The following is a 17,404-nucleotide window of genomic DNA, read 5'->3' as shown; positions in this document are numbered from 1 at the left end:
AATATATTCACAAGTTTCTTGAATTTCCTGTTGGGGGTTATTATAAGCTTCTTGAGGGACATGCTTGAATTGTTCACCTGTAACTTCTGAATACTTCAAATGCCTATTTAGTGGACATTCCATAAATACTTATTGACCAGTAGACAGATACTCTTGTCTATTAGTAGTTTGTTATTTACAATGTACTGTTAGATGTGTTATCTTACTCACTCTTTGCATGACTAACTCAGATGGTTAGAAGAGATTCTGCTCACAGCTTACAAAAACAGGTATAGAGGAGTTAAGTAAGCATAGCATCTTTAGTTTTATGAGTCTAATAAATGGCAAGGTCTAGGTAGAAGACAAGATTATTGCTTCCTAAATCCTGTGTGAAGAGATGGCAAAATAACTTTCTTATATTTCTGTACAATATGTGTCCTAGTTTGCTTTTCTGTTGCTGTTATAGAACACTGCCATCAAAAGCAACTTGGGGGAGCAAAGGGTTTATCTCATCTTACATTGCAAGTCACAATTCATCATTCAGGGAAGTCAGGGTAGGAACTCAAAGAAGGAACCTGGGAGAAGGAACTGAAGCAGAGACCATGGAGGAGTGCTGTTTACTTCTTCCCTGATTCTTCTTCTCAGCTAGCTTTCTTACTTAGCCCATGCATATCTGCCTAGGGATAGTACTGCCCACAGTATGCTGGGCCCCAACACCAATCAGCAATCAAGAAAGTTGCCACAGGCAAGCCAATATGATTTGAGAAATTCCTAATTTGACTCAGATAACTCTGAGTTGTGTCAGGTTGAGATTAAAACTACCCAGCTCTATGTACAACAGGTTTGAAAATATTAAGTCCAAGTTTCTAACTCCAACTTCACAGTTGGAATAATGGTAACTATAAAGGGCAGCCCTTTTTAGTTTATAGCAAAATTAATACTGGCAGCTTTTGAGCAGAACTTGGCCTTTGTCTCGTTGTCTCATTGTCTACAACTTGCTTGTGGGTTTTGTCCTTGCTGCTGTTGTACAGCTTATGAGTTAGAACTACACAGATATTTGTAAGATAGTTTGGCACAACATAGATTCTTTTGCTTCCATAGTAAGGATGGGGAGTGGATTTTTCTTTTCAACAAGGCATGGAAGTATATGAGTATTGCCAGAAGCAGTCAATGTAGGGAAACTAAAAAGAGGAACGTAAAAGGGCCACTAGCGTAGCACAGAGAGAGGGAACACCGTTACCATTTTGGTGTGCAGGTCACTCAAGATTTCTTCGTTACAGTCTCTTATAATGTAACAGTGCTTAAAACAGGCATTCGCATCCAGTATCATGATATTCCAAACATAGGTTCTATAACTTCTCTTAAAATAAAACCTAAAAATCTTTCCATATGTGTTATATGGATTTACATAATCATTTTAAAGGATTAGAATCCTTTCCTTTATTTTATACATATTTTTCATAATTTAATGTGTCTTGATGGACATTTCTTAATTTTGTTTTTGGCTCAGATTTTTCACAATGACTATATAATGCTTGAGTGGGGATCTTTATATAGTTCTCTGATTACTTCCTTAGGAAGGCGCACTATAGGCATTTTGTGAAGGACATGCATAATCACAAGGCTTTTGCTATGTATTACCATATTTTTCAAACTTTGATGAACTTTTTTAATATTTAAAGTTTATATATACTATGATGTCTACATATATATGTATATACACATATATACATGCTAATACATATATTAAAATATAGTACAAACACACATATATATGCATTCATACATCTGCACATATATTTATTTATATATATGACATGAAAGCAGAAGAGGTTATTTTGGGGGGAGCAAATAGACCACTGAGGGGGTAGCAGTGACAGGAGACAGTAGTAGGGGAGGGTAAATATGAGTGAGGTACAGTGATAGTTAAGAAAATGTCATAATGAAGCCCATTATTTTATGATGATTGTAGGCATATATATTATAGTAGATGAAATTGAGTGGGGGGTAATGAGAGGGTGCAAATGGGGAAGGAATCTAAATATGAGCAAAATATATTGTATGAAATTTACAAAACAATTAAAATGAATAATATTAAAAAAGTACTGTTGCCTGATATGATGGCAAGCACCTTTAATCCCAGCACTCTGGAGTGAGGTGGGTGGATCTCTGTGAGTTTGAGGCTACTGTGATCTACATAGAAAGTTCCAGGCCAGAGCTAAATAGTGAAACCCTGTCCAAGTAAATAAATAAACAAGCAAGCAAGCAAGCAAACAAACAGACACTATTAATATTTGAATTTCCTCTGTGTGTGTGTGTGTGTGTGTGTGTGTGTGTGTGTTCTGCTTTTGTTTTAGCTAGTATAGAATGTTGTCATCAGCCCCATGACAATACTATAACACTATGGCAAAGAGAAGTTTTTTAAATGTTTTTTTGTTTTGCTTTTTAAGGTTTACAGTTTGGGGAGAAGAAACAAAAGAAAAGAGCTTCATTCCAATTGATAACATCTCTGCATAAAGTAATTGAAACTTTAAAAAATTAATCAATTAGTACTGTTGTTGCTATCATTGTTGTGTGTATAGGGGTATGCATGTTTTGGCATGCATGTGGAGATCATAGGACAAATTTGTGGAGTCAGTTCCCTCCTACATTTATGTGGATTCTGGGGATCAAAGTAAGGTTGCCAACCTTGCATGACAAGTAACTTTACCTGCTGAGCCATCTCATCTGCCCTGTATAAAGCAATTTTCAGTTGTACCTACTCATATATTAACTGCTTAAAATGTTTATCTTATTACTTATTCAAACTTTCACTTATCTAAATGAGGATAAACTATTTGATTAGCTAAGCTGGATAAGTTGAAGATCATCTTGTCATTTTGAAGGACTTTAGAACATACCCTTAGTATCCCAACTCAGTCCCTCTTCTCAGCCCTGCACCCATCTTCCGTATGACGTGAATATTGGCTCATGATGGCTCCCAGTTGCCAGAACTGCCCTTGGGCAAATAAGAAGCTAAGCTGCCCCCCTCAAGACTTTGGGTCTGCCTTGCCCCAAGTAAAAAGGAATTGTGTGGGATCAGCCTGATGCTGAATCAGCACCATTGACTTTTTCTTCCCTTTCTCTATCTCACTACCCTCACCCTTAAACAAACATTTAAAATCATCTTGGATTAGGATCCTAAAGAATCTGACCAAAAATAAAAGTTTTCTACACGTAGAAAACTGGAAAAATGATTTCTTTTATTAAGTCATCTTATTGCTTAGCTTCACAAGCTATAGCATTCAAATTCAAAACAGTATAAATGATTCACAATGAAACTTTGTCTATCAGGTAACTATTGACGTGCCTCATGAAAGAAATATTGTGTTTGGTAAGCAGGTAATAATGTTGAATTTATTGGTTCATTATTGGTATGCATATTGGCTATCAGATTAAGCTGATAGATTTAGAGACATTTCTGAAGTTCTTTGTGGCTCGCAGAGTGATTTTTTTGTTTATTGTGGTTTTCATTTTAGGAAAACATAAATAAATTGATGACTAATTTGTCAACAGAGCCTCATTTTGTAAGATGTTTAAATCCCAATGTAAACAAAATGCCAGGTAAGAACTAGATATCTTTGTAATTCACAGTAGAAAATATATTTTAGTTCAGCCCTGTTGAATGTCTTTTAAAGAATTAAATACTAAGTTCTTCATATAAGGATAGATTTTCATATAGAAAAATGAAAGGATGTCAAATGTAAAGTCATTGGTACCTTGTCAAGGCCACTTTGAATTAAGTTGCAAATCTTTTGTCACATCCAAAGATTTCTCAAGTAGGCCTCTAGTGAAATTTATCTTTGAATTTTAGGTTAACATATGGATGAACTCCTTTTACATTCTTCTTCAGAAAAAATATAATAAAAGGAGTTTAAATAATCAGTCAGGGTATTAAGATAGATGTGTCAGGGCAAAGGATATTTGTTCTGAGTTATCTAAATTGACCCTGAAAATGGTTTTAATACATTTCCAATAGTTAAGCATTTTCTCTAGTAGTCCTTCCTAGTATCAAACATCATCTCAGCTCTTAACAATGTCCATTTCCTTAGTTATATACTTCTGGGCACTAAATACTTTCACAATGGATTAATGGTGATAGGACAGTGATGTAATATGAGAGTGGTGGTGATTTTTTCCCTATTTCTAGTTCTTAAAACAGCTTTTACTAAAATTAACTACCTGAATACCTTAGATAATGTATTTGAAACTTTCCACATACCTTTTTAGAATAACAGTATTGTTTTGAGCTTTAGTTTGAGACGCTTGGTCTCAAAGGAATTCTTATAACTAGCACTTATGTTTTCAGAGCATTAGCCACCCTTGGAATATGTAGCCAGGTGGTGCTGATTATGGTTTGTGTGGGTCTTCACTATCTTTTTTTTTATTCATATACTATAATTAGGAACCTAATCTTGACAGTGGCCTAATCGGAGAAAGTGTGATGCAAAATATTGTTGTAATTAGAGTTCTATAATGCAGACCTTTCAACATTTCATGTTTATTCATTGATGCATATTTTTTGCTTCATTTTTATCAGTTTGATTTTTACTTTTGAGTGTGTGTGTGTGTGTGTCTGTCTATTTGTATGCATTGTTTACACATGGTATTAGGAATAGAGTAGCACATATCTTCGCACATGCTAGGGAAGGATGCTACAATTGAGCTACATTCCCAGGCCTCACACAGCTTCTGATGTCATCTAAGAGGACTGTTTGATTCTAGCAAGGAATTTAATCCGCTGCTTCTATACCTTGGAGCAATTCTGTTACCTATTAGATTCCTTCTATTGAGTCAGCGCCAATTTCAGCATGTTTTCAACAAAAGCTTCATGATCAAAAACAATTCTTCCTATGTACTGAAAGGGAATGAGTATGCTTGATCTTATGGTGTCAGAAGCCTCTGCCCCACCTTGTTCTAAAAGATCTGTTTTTGTACATGAATGGATTGGAGTACAGACATATGGTTCAGGCTTACCCCTGTGATCTGAGACAGGTAGAGACACCTATGTGAAAGGGGTGGTCCTCGTCTTTGTCCAGCAGACTTGATGAAGGTCTGATACACTGGTTCCTTGGATATTTTTTCAAAGGCTTCTCCCAGAGATTGCAGCTGACAGCTTTAGGAGGCCTGCTTTTGATAAAGTAGTGCTAGAAGGATGCTCTAGAGTAAAACTTGGGCATTAACAGTAGAGAACAAAGAAAGTTGGGATGCGACAAATTCTTTCTCAAGGCAAAAATGCAAGCAATGTTGTGGTTGTGTCCATATCCCCCTGTCTTTTGATCTCCCCCTTTATAGCCTCTTCCTCTTTCTGTTTGGAAATGGCAGTTCAGTTTTGTGCTCTGATCACTCTTTCCTTAACTGATTTTGGCTGGCAATGTATATAACGTCAGCCATTTATATGTAGCAAGATATGTGATCTTTTTCATCTTCTAGGAGGATTTTCCTATAAAGTCTTATCTAACAGTCAGCTTGTTCTACATTAAAAGAATTCTAAGTAAATCATATTTGTATATTCTAAGTAAATAATATTTGTATATTCTAAGTAAATGATATTTGTATATTCCAGAATAAGAGAAGTTCTGTGAATGCTTTCAGGCTAGCAGTAAGTGAACTGTCAACACTATGTACAGCACACCAAATTCAAACTGTTTCTAAACCCAAGATGCATCACTTAGGATAATCTCTGGGATGATAGTTGTTTGAGGCTGGAGTCAACATGTCCCTTTCTTTCAGGTGTACTGGACCCTTTCTTGGTTCTCCAGCAGCTGCGTTGTAATGGTGTCTTGGAAGGGATTAGCGTATGCTGTGAAGGTTTTCCAATGAATTTACAATAATATTTAATGACTTTAAATAATATTTAAGGTAAACATGCATCCTGAAAGTCTGATGCAGTCTATTCTGTTTTCCTCTGTGTCTAGTGTTTAGCAATGCATTATTTGCTTGATGCTTTCCATTGTACAAATTGATATGTTTCTGTGGTGGTGAGATATATGCTGACAGAATTCCATTATCATTTGCTCTTAAATTTGATATCCATACAGCTGTAATACCCTTAAATATCTATAACTGGATATTAGACCCACATACAGAAGAAATATATATGGAAAAAGAAAGACAGTCTGAATGGAATTTTAAAATATATACGCTTACTGTAGCTGCCATCAAATCAGACTGTTGCTTTCCTAGCAATCCTGAAAGGAAGGAAACCAGCAGTGTGCAGGTGGCAGGAGACAGGAGAAGCATCTTTGATTCCTTTGTCTTGACCTCTAAATATGAAAATTACACCTCATCAAGACAATTTGAGCAATGTATGACAGAGCAGAATGAGAACTTGTGCAGGAACTAAAAGGCACATTTCCTGTTCTCTACCAACTCACCATTAGGGTGAAAAGACTTTTGCAGAAGACATTTATCTCTACTTTTCAGATTCCCTGTCCACATAAGACATAGTTATGCTTTCTCCTCATTCCTAACTCCCTTTTCCTTTCTAAGACCCCCTCCCTCTTAATTTAGTAGACAATCAAATTGGGCTAATATCTAAAGCACTAGAGAAAATACAAAGCAACCTTTGAACAGATTACTGATTATACCCTCACTGATGTTATCAAGAGCTTTGTGACAATTGGGCAGATTGTTCCAGATTAATCTTCATTTGAGTCATATGATCCCCCCACCCCATTTCAAATTAGGTACTGCATTCTAAACCCAAGGATCTTTTCAAAGAGCAAGTTTGTGAGCAGCAGAAAAGCAGCTGAGAAACTACTTAGCTTCTTGGCGATAAACCGTAACCAGTACCAATTTGGAATCACGAAGGTAACCCAGAAATTGCAAGGAGTACATTTGGACAGAAATGTGAAGAAAAAGTGAAGATCTTAAAGAATTCATAAACAATTAAAATACAAGGCATTATTTAGCTCTCGTGACCAGAAGTAACACAAATAGAGATCAATTAATAGTGGAAACTTCAGTACTGTTTGAGGAAAAAAAAAATCCATTTTTACTTTAACCTGTCTTGACTTCATTTATATTATTTATTTATTTTTGTACTGGGGATTGAATCTAGGGCCTTCCATATTCTAGGCAAGCACCCTTATCACTGAACTACAACTCTACCCTGCATACATCCTATAATACATAGATTATAATTAATCACCTAGTCAAATTTGTGCCAATTTATAAAATACTGAATTGACCTTTCTCTGATAGAAATCAGAACAAAAGAATGTAAACTAGATTCTCAGTCAACCTCTTGCTTAGTGAACTGATTCATCTACTGTACTCTTTTAGGAAATAACTATTGCTTGAATAATTTAAAAATCAATTATAAATCAAAGTCTACTTCCTTAAATGTGGTTATTTAAATTCTACTATGCCTAAGAAACCCACATATTTTTGGAAAGTTTTGGCTAACAGATTTGGTCTTACCTGGTACTCAGTATTGGGTTGTTTTAATGACATCTGTGTAAGAATTAAATTACTTGAAAGAGAATGGGAGGATCCAGGGTAAAGATTGATCTATTGATTATCTATCTATCCCCTATCTATCTATCTATCTATCTATCTATCTATCTATCTATCTATCTAATCTATCATCTATCTATCTATCTATCATCTATCTATCATCTATCTATCTATCTATCTATCTATCTAATCTATCATCTATCTATCTATCATCTATCTATCTATCATCTATCTATCTATCTATCTATCATCTATCATCTATTGATCATCTATCATCTATCACATCATCATTATCTCTATCTATCTATCTATCTATCTATCTATCTATCATCTATCTATCATCATCATCTATCTATCATCAATCTCTATATCTATCTATCTATCTATCTTCCATCTATCTATCTATCTATCTATCGTCTATCATCTATCATCTATCTAATCTATCTATCATCTATCTTCCTGCCTACATCCACCCATCTGTGCCTCTTCATCTTTCCACATCATCCTCCTGACTCAGTGTCTTGAGTGCTGAGATTATAGGTGTGTCACCAAACCGGGCTCTGTAGTATTTTTTATGAATGTTACTTGATTCTTAAAGTTTGAGCACCAAGAAATTACTGTTTATCATTTGTGGTTTCTTCCTTATAGCTCATTGTTTTTGCCACATACTACTCATGGGCCAGAGCTCACATGAGGCCAGTGAGGCCCCCAAGGCACATCTTTTAAGGGGGCTTTCATTCAGGGATATGCAAGTGAAGGTGAGAGGATTTCACCATCAAGACTGGACATATTTTCAGCATGGATTCACTTTCATGGTTATGCAAGAAGCTTTTAAGGATGACCATTAAGTGCTTCTATGGGATTTGTGCCTCACTTTGGTTGTTAATGATTTTTCTTGAGGAAAAATTGATGTCAAATCTCTGATGCATAGAGAAAAAGTTCTTTCTGGAGCATGGGTCAGTAAACTATGACACAACAACCATGTTATGGACCATTTAAAAATCATCACTGGCTAGCTAGAAACAATTTTATATTTTGGTTTATATTATATTATATTATTATATATTATATTTTATATTATATTATATTATACATAGAAATATTTACTATCTGCTCCATCACAGAAAAAGTTGTGGACCCCTGCCTGTTACTTTGGAGCACTGTGTACCTGAGCCCATCTTAAAACTTAAATCATAGTGTTTAAACCTTATTACTAAACATTTAAACATGGTGAATTTTGGAGTAAATTATCAAGTATCCAATATAACCAATATAAAATATCCTTTGTAAATTAAACTTTTTTAAGATGTAAATTTTATATGATAAATAAAACCTGTATAAAGAACTAAGATTCATAAAGTTGCCCACAAAGAGTACTTCAGTCATGAAAAGGGTCATTCAAAAGATTGCTGAATTCATTTAATGAGTGAAACTATATCTGACTTGCTTTCTTTAGGTATTATTTTTGTAAATTTTTATTGAATTATTGAATTTTTGTGTATTTCATACAAAACATCTTAATCATCTTTATACCTCCCCCTTAGGTATTTTTTAAAGTTAGCTTTCTGGACCAATTGGAAGAAAAAAGAGATGAGAAAGTATCTAAGATCTTCACATTGTTCCAGGCCAGAGCCGGAGGAAAACTGATGCGTAACACATTCCAGAAGATTCTAGAAGAAAGGTATTAACTGTTTCCCTGTTCTCCTGTTGCTATAGTTATTGATACCGCAAACACGGAGCTACCTTCTCTGCTTGGTCTGAGTCTTGAAAATGTTTTCATTGGTATGCAAAAAGACAGGATGCAAAGGACTTTACTGTCTTCCTCAACCCAATATAATCTTAATTCAAATGTTATTTCCGTTGCTTCTTATCTTTTCTTCAGGAGGAATAGTTTTTAGTTTAGAATTATGGACCTCTGAAGATGTATTTCATAAGTTATACCAGTAACAGATTTGAGAGGCCTGATGCACATATCCCACAGCCAACTCTTTATGGAAGTGTACTTCAATGTGAAGCGCTGTCCTGATCACTATTGCTTCCACTGGCTCAATAACTATGGCTCTTGATGTCTTATAATTCTAAATTTCTTAGTTTCAGTCTGGCTCATAGGAACATTTATGACTGTATTTGGACAATTTGGTGTAATTTCCTTTTTTTATTTTTTAGTGGAATCATGGAAAGCAATCTAATAAAATCTAAACGACACAACAAACAAGGAATTTTGCATTGGTAATATTATTTTTTCCTTGCCATAGTTTATCTTCTGGAGAGAAGTCCACCAGTCTCAGTCTAAGTTGCTTAATTGACCTTTTATTAATTCTGTTTGTCCAAAGTTCAAGACCAAGAAAGATATTAACGAGACAGCCCCCAAGGATTTTTTTGTGACTCTAATAGCAGTTGATGTAACATGGGAATTTAGGTAACAAGGAACACGTCTCCTAGGACATGTGTAAAATGACCTTTGTGTGTTTCTGTTTTTAGTTTTGTTTTGGATTTTTTTTTGAGACAGGGTTCTATGTAGTCCTGGCAGGCCTAGACCTAGCTATGTAGACTAGGCTGTCTTTGCACTCCTAGTAATGCTCCTGCCTCTGCCTCCTCAGAGTACTGGGATTGGAAGTATGTACCACCACACCAGTTTCCAATTGCGTAAACTTGGGTAAAATCCTTAATTTCTTCATATTTTACTTCCTTTATTTCTAGAATTGGTGACATTACCATTCATTGTTTCTAAATAATTTCTCAGAACTTTTCTGCAATTCATCAAAGCCATGAAAATATTATAATGCATTCTCACGGAGCCATCATAAAGGAATATTAATTTCTAACTTTTTATATACTGGTTGACAACTTTTAACACTTAAAAATTTAAAAACTGACATAATTGAAGCCCATGTGTATTTCCTCCCATTGATGCAAATTTATTCCTCCTACCCAGATCCTGAATTTGTGTTTAGTATTCTGTGATGCATGTATAAGTCATGTAAAAACATATTCTTATGTCTTTACTAGATATGCAGAAATCCTTAAACACTTACATGATTTTGAATGCTTATTTGATGTAAATTATATTCTTTATGAAGTCTATCTTCTATACTTAGCACTATTTAAAGTATATCAGTGCTGATTAATCTAGGGCTAGATTGTTGATTTTAACTTCTGTATAGTATCCCAAGAACTTATTCCTTGCCTAATAAATTAAATTGGTGCTAGTTCAAACATTCTGTGCTATTTGTGCTATTCCAATATTATTCTAATGGTTGTTTAACAACATTTTATAACATTTCCTCATTCATATGTGTGAATTTTTTAAAGATGACATAGCTGAAAATTTTCAGGTTGCTGATAAGTTAGTGACCAGTGGTTGTTCAAAGCAAGGACCTGAAGTAGTAGTTTTCTGGGTTTTAGATTACACACATTTTTTTACTTTGCAAGGTATTGTTAAATATTTTTTTTATTTATTCTTCACCAACAGTGCCTGTGATTCCCCTTGTTCCATATTTTCATTGATTCATGGAATTTTAGTCTTCAACAACTTTTGCCAAATGTAATATTTTTGACATTTGGGAAAGTTATCATTTCTGTTTAAAGAATGATACTTTCTGTAGGTTTAAAAAATTTGATGCATTATGTAAAGGCTATTCTTTCTATTTTATTTTGTTAAAGATCTTTATCATGAACTGATTACATTCTTTAACTGTATCTATAAATATGTGGCTATTCTGAATTTATTTGTAAACATGTTAAATCTTAATCAAAATTTTAAAATAGTGAACCTATCCAGCTCTTGGGAGACAGAGACAGGCGGATCTTTGAGTTCAAGGCCAGCCTGGTCTACATAGTGAGTCCCAGGACAGCTCGGGCTACAGGGAGACCCTGTCTCAAAAAGACAAAAAGAAAAAAAAAATAGTGAACCTACTTTGATTGACTCTGATGAGCTTAGTTATAATGTTATGAGATTTTTTTTTTTATAAATTGACTGGCCTATAATTTTATTGTTTTTCTCCTGTGCTACTGAGTTTTGGACAAATATCCTAACCTTGTAAAAATATGGAGAAATGGAGAATGCTTTCTTTTTCAACATATAAAGCAGTTTATTGCAATTGTCTGGTCATTGAATCTTTGGTAAATTTGCCTATAAAATCTGAATATGATGTTTCTTAATTTCATAATTTCGATTCAGATTATTTAATACCTCTAGGCCTGTTAATATTTGTTTTGGAATTAGTTTAGGTAAGACTTCTTTTTTAAAAATTACATTTTTTGAAACGTTCTGAATTAATAGATCATAAATTTTAAGTCTTTACTATGTCTATAATTATGTTCTCAGAAAACAACCTAAATTATTATACTTCTAAGGTGTTTTTCCAAGTATTGTTTATTTTTGCTTTTCTGATTGTTCTTTTTTGTTTTGTTTTGTTTTTGCTTTTGTTTTGTTTTATTTTTTTGAGTCCCAGCTAACCTGGAAGTCACTATGTAGACCAGGCTGGCCTCGATCTTTCAGAGATCTGCCTGCCTCTGCCTCCCCAGTGCTGGGACTAAAGGCGTGTGCCACTATGCCCAGCTTTGTTCTTGATAATTTATACTACATATTTATTCATTTGTTTATTTATTAAGTTACTGAAAGTTTATCTCATAATCTTTCCCCCCAAAGTTCATTAATTTCTCATCTCATCTTTATTCCTTACCTCAATTTGTTTTGTGTTTACCTTTTCTTTTTTTAGTTTTTTTGAGGTTTAATTGACAAAATTATATGTTTATGGTATATAATACTATGTTTGATATACATGCAACTTGTGAAATGAATACTGTAATCAAGCTAATTAAAATATCACTTTATATAGACATTTTTGTGTGGTGGGAATATTTAAATTCTACTCTCTTTAACTAGATGTGGTGCTATACGCCTGTAATCTAAGTACTTGGGAAGTGGAGGCAGGAATGTTTATGTCATATAATACTATGTTTGATATACATGCAACTTGTGAAATGATTACTGTAATCAAGCTAATTAAAATATCACTTTATATAGACATATTTTTGTGTGGTGGGAATATTTAAATTTTACTCTCTTTAACTGTAATCTCTAACCTGTAATCTAAGTATGTTGGAAGTGGAGGCAGGAAGATCAAGATGTCAAGGCTAGCCTTGGTCACACAGCTTGGGTTCCATGAGTCCCTGAGAAAGACATAAAAGCAAAACCAAAAATCACTACCACCACCACCAAAACTAGAAAAAGAAACTACTCTCCTAGCAAGGCTCCAATACATAATACAATATTATTAGCTAGAGTTAACACACCACGTATTAGATCTATAGACGTTATATATATATATATATCCAAAAGTGAGTGTATTACTTTTCTCTTTGCTGTCAAAACAACTTGATGAAGGATGTATTTTGCCTTGTTGTTTGGGAGTTAATAGTCAATAATGGTGGTAAGTCAGGAGGAACATGAAGTCACTGGTCCCATTTTATCTACAGTTGAGAAGCAGAGTGAGTCTGGGACTGTAGTGCATTCTGGGTAGTTCTTCCCTCCTCAGTTAAACATCTCTGGAAATACCTCCCAAAGACATGACCTGAGGAAATTATCAACCCAATCAGGTTGACAATGAAGATTAAGCATCAAAGTGGGATTGCTGGGTCATGTGGCAGTTTTATGTCTTTTTTTTTTTTTAAAGAATCACAGTACTGATTAATGATACTGAGCATTTTTTGCATAATTTTTTGGATATTAGTATATCTTTGTTTAAGAAGTGTATGTTCAGATTATCCGAGCATTAGAAAAAATAATTATTTTATTTTATTGCTTTTAAGTGATTGAATTCCTTATCTATTCTGGAAATAAATCCCTTAGTAGATGAGAAGTTTGAAATACTTTCTCGTTCTTAGCAGGATAACTCCCTCTTCCTCTAATTGTTCATTTGCCGTCTAGAAACTGCTCAATTTTATATGATCCCACTTCTTTTTATTTTTTAATTTGTATTAATTTTGTTAGTTGACAATTTCATATTTGTATTTAATGTATTATCATTAATCTCTCCCACATAACCTCTCTTTTGTCTCTCCCATTACTATCAACATCCCATTATCTCTAACAGTCCCTTTACCAGCATCATGACTTTTGGTTTTATGACCCATTTAGCTGAACCAGCGCCATCTGTGTGACCACTGGATTAGAACATCCAATGGAATCTGGAGAGTTCATCAGTGGGAGTACAACTGAAGGCAATGACTCTCCCGCTTTCTGAATCTATTATAGCAAATAGTTCAGCAGTGGGGGATAGGGCCCCCTGAGCCCCTCCTCCATCAATACTTGACTGTTGATAGGCCCATTTCGGGGGCCCATTTTTATACACACCCAGTGCAGGCATCCACAGCTGCTGTGAGTTTGTAATTACAATGGCTATATCCTTGCTAGAGGATGACTTTTAGCAGTCGTTCTCCCTATCTTCTGGCTCTTAACATTTTTACAGCCCCCACTTCTTCAGTGTTCTCTGATCCTTTGAGGGGATGGTATAAATGTCCTTTAGGGATGAGCACTCAGTCATCAGTTATTTTCAGCACCTTGTACAGCTACAAGTCTCTGCATGTACTATCATTCACTGGCAGGAGAGGCTTTTTTGACTTTCGTGCTTGTGTCTTATTGTTTTGGGTAGTTTTACTTGATCATATTTTGAATAACAGTATTATGATGCTCCTAGTTCTGTTGTTTTTGCCTAAGATTATTTTAGGTATTTGGGTTTTTTTCCACATGAATTTTATGACTGATTTGTTTATATTTCTAGGAAGAATGCCATTGGTATTTTCCTGCTTATTACACTGAATTCATAGATCACTTTGCTTAATAGTAATGTTTTAACAGTAATACTTTTTCATTTTATGAAACACAAAATGTTTTCCATTTATTTGTTTATTCATCTACTTGTTTCATGGCATAACACATTATGTAAATAGAGAATGTTCAGTGGGCTGTTCTTCAGCTTTTGGTGGAATGTTCTATGGATATCTTATCCCTATTTGATATACATAGTATATTAACTGTAGTTCTGTTAATTTTCTTCATGGATGACATTTTCATTGTGTAAATAACTCCAGTTAGTATTGTATTTGAATCTATTTCTCCTTTAGGCTTCATAATATTTGCTTTGTATATTTGAGTGTTCAGGTATTAGGTATATTTATATTGAATAACATCTTTTCTATCCCTTTAATGTTATAAAATGTTCCTTTTTGTTTATTTTTACAGATGTTTTACTTAAAATTCTATCTTTCTCCCAATACATGCATCACTATTAATTGCTCAAATTTGCTTATTTGTTTATTTTCATGGAGATCAAACTCAGAACTTATGTGTGCTAAGCAGTCTCTGCTACTGCTCACTTTTGGCTCTGATTCACATGGAATATATTTTTGAATTCTTAATCTTTAGTCAATTTGTATTTTTATTAGTAAATTGATTTTCTGTAGTTGAGTCTTAGTTTTATAATTCATTCTATAGTCTATACCATTTAATTAACTCAATTTGCTCAATTTAAAGTGATTCTTTATAGGTTAGAACTAACTTTAACCATTTTGGAGATTATTTTACCTTTCTTTATTCGTCTCTTATTATTTATCTTTGCAATTATTTTGCCTTTTTGTGATGTTTCTTTTTCCTCATTTTAAAAAATATTTTATTTATTGTTTTTATTTTATGTGTATGACTATATTGTCTTCACGTGAGCAAGTGCACCCTTGTTCTTCATTACCCAAAGATGTCAGGCTTTTTCTCATTTTTATGCCTGTTTACTAGTGAATTTTGTTCTTTTTCATGGTTTGATGATGGTAGTTGAGGTCCTTTGTCTTCTAGATATAAGATTTTCTTACTGCATTTGTTATAAGGCTGGTCCAATAGTGCTTGTCTAGAAAAGTTTATTTCTCCTTCATTTCTGAAGAATGGCTTTTCTGGGTATAGTAGTTTTAGTTGGCAGGTCTTTCCTTTTTCTTAGAATTTTCAATATATCTTTGTATTCTCCTTTGATCTACAAGGTTGCTGCTGAAATCTGTGCTGTTAGCCTAATGAACATCCCCGAAGATGTGGCATGTTACTTTTTTCTTGTTTTCAAAACTTTGTTTTTATCATTGACTTTTGACAGTTTCACTCTAAAAAATACGCCTTGAAAAAATATACCATAAAGATGTCCTATTCTAGTTGAGCCTACTCTGGTCCTGCATCTTCAAGCTGTGAGATGGTTAACTCCATATTGCTCTTGAATTACACAAAATCTCTGTTTATGTGTTGCTTATAATAAAGCCAAAATCATCCTAGCTACTCAGCAGTGGATAAGAAGATTACCATTGCCTTGGCCCAGATGGTCTTTCTCTATGGGAGGAAGAAAGACAATTAGAGAGAATGTGAGCTCCAATGGCAAGCAAATGTGTTCTACAAGATTCCCTCAGCCCCTCAAATCTCTGAAAATTTCAGACATAGGATATATGCTAGGGATATCTCTGTGGTTGTTGAATCAAAGAGAATAAAACAAATATATTCTCTCTAAATTATTAACACTAAAGAATACAGTTAAAGATTAGAATACACAGTATCATTAAAAACATCTCTCCCCAGGACATAGAATATACCAACAACCCTAGTCAAAAGTCAACAAAGGGCTAGAGAGATGGCTTAATGCATATAGCACTAGGTGTGCTAGTGCTTCGGAGATAATAGTTCATTTAGTGTCAACATCAATGTCAATATGTCTTAACACAGCACACAGTAGACTAGAGGGGTTGGTTACTCTGATGACTGAGTGGTTAACTGGGCCCAGAATTTGGAAGGATAATTGTATTGTACCCCATATCACTGGCATGGGGAAAGGTCAAAATTCTAATTTTGATGTAAGATTTTTTAATTGTGTGTCACTTTTGTAACATGGTGAAGTAAAAAATTATATTTGAGCTATTATAACTCAGATTACCCAGATAGAGAGATAGATAGATAGATGAATAGATAGATTAATCCCTATATATAAAATTTTTACTTGTTTGATTAATGTAACTCTACAACTGTGCTAATTTTTTTTAGAACTCTCATTATTTTTAGTTACAGGATAGAGTAACCTCTGTTTCATTACTAATTTATAGGCTGTCATCCAAAGATCAGTTTCAGGCCATGGCCTTCAAGATTTTGAAGATAAGTCACCTTTTCAAAGTCTATATTCATTGCTAATGGAAATAGAATTAAGTGTTTGGGGCTCAGAGAAATGACTAGGCACTAGGTGCTCTTGCATAGGACCTGAGTTCAATTCCCAGCACCCATATGACAATTAACAACCGTCTGTATCTCCAGTTCCAGGGGATCCAACACCCTCTTCTAACCTCTGTGGTAATTGCAGGACACAGTGTACCTACCTACAAGCAAGTATTATACTCATATACATAAAAAATGAAATATTAAAAAAATTAATTGAGTTCTGGGTCTTATTTTCACTTTCTTGGGTATTGTTAGAAGCAGTATAATTTTAGGTTCTAAGATGTGGTTACTTCCCTCCATCCTCACTGTGATGTCAAAGCATTTGAAAGTAGTAAAAAAAAAAAAAAAACCCAGCTTGCTCCTTTGCAAACCCAAATAACCCAGGAGTGGAGTTATTTTAAAGAAACTTTGCAAGTTTGGGTTTTAAGAATGTCTGCTCTAACTAAGTACTGTCCATAATTCCAGTTCCAGGGGATCCGACAGCCTTTTCTGTCCTCTGAGGGCATTGCATGACATGGGTACACTTATCTAAATGCAGACAATGCACACATACACATAAAAATAATAAACAAGTCTGCCGGGCGTGATGGCACACACCTTTAATCCCAGCACTTGGGAGGCAGAGGCAAGCAGATCTCTATGAGTTCAAGGCCAGCCTGGTCTACATAGTGAGTTCCAGGCCAGCTGGGGCTA

The 17,404-nt window shown here is 34.4% G+C and overlaps 1 protein-coding gene across 1 annotated transcript in view; it reads left to right on the top strand.

Annotated features, from left to right (window-relative positions):
• Positions 1-17,404, top strand: part of Myh15 (myosin heavy chain 15) — a 197,465-nt gene that overhangs the window by 60,146 nt on the left and 119,915 nt on the right. The window contains 5 exon segments of the mRNA XM_008841432.1: positions 2,430-2,497; positions 3,498-3,582; positions 5,752-5,835; positions 6,665-6,831; positions 9,024-9,160. Coding sequence (XP_008839654.1) covers positions 2,430-2,497; positions 3,498-3,582; positions 5,752-5,835; positions 6,665-6,831; positions 9,024-9,160 — 541 coding nt within the window.

Source organism: Nannospalax galili, unplaced genomic scaffold, assembly GCF_000622305.1.
Source record: "Nannospalax galili isolate Female #2095 unplaced genomic scaffold, S.galili_v1.0 scaffold261, whole genome shotgun sequence".
In the NCBI taxonomy this organism is placed as follows: domain Eukaryota; kingdom Metazoa; phylum Chordata; class Mammalia; order Rodentia; family Spalacidae; genus Nannospalax; species Nannospalax galili.
Note: the sequence above shows the minus strand (reverse complement) of the source record. Positions and strands in the feature narration are given on the sequence as shown.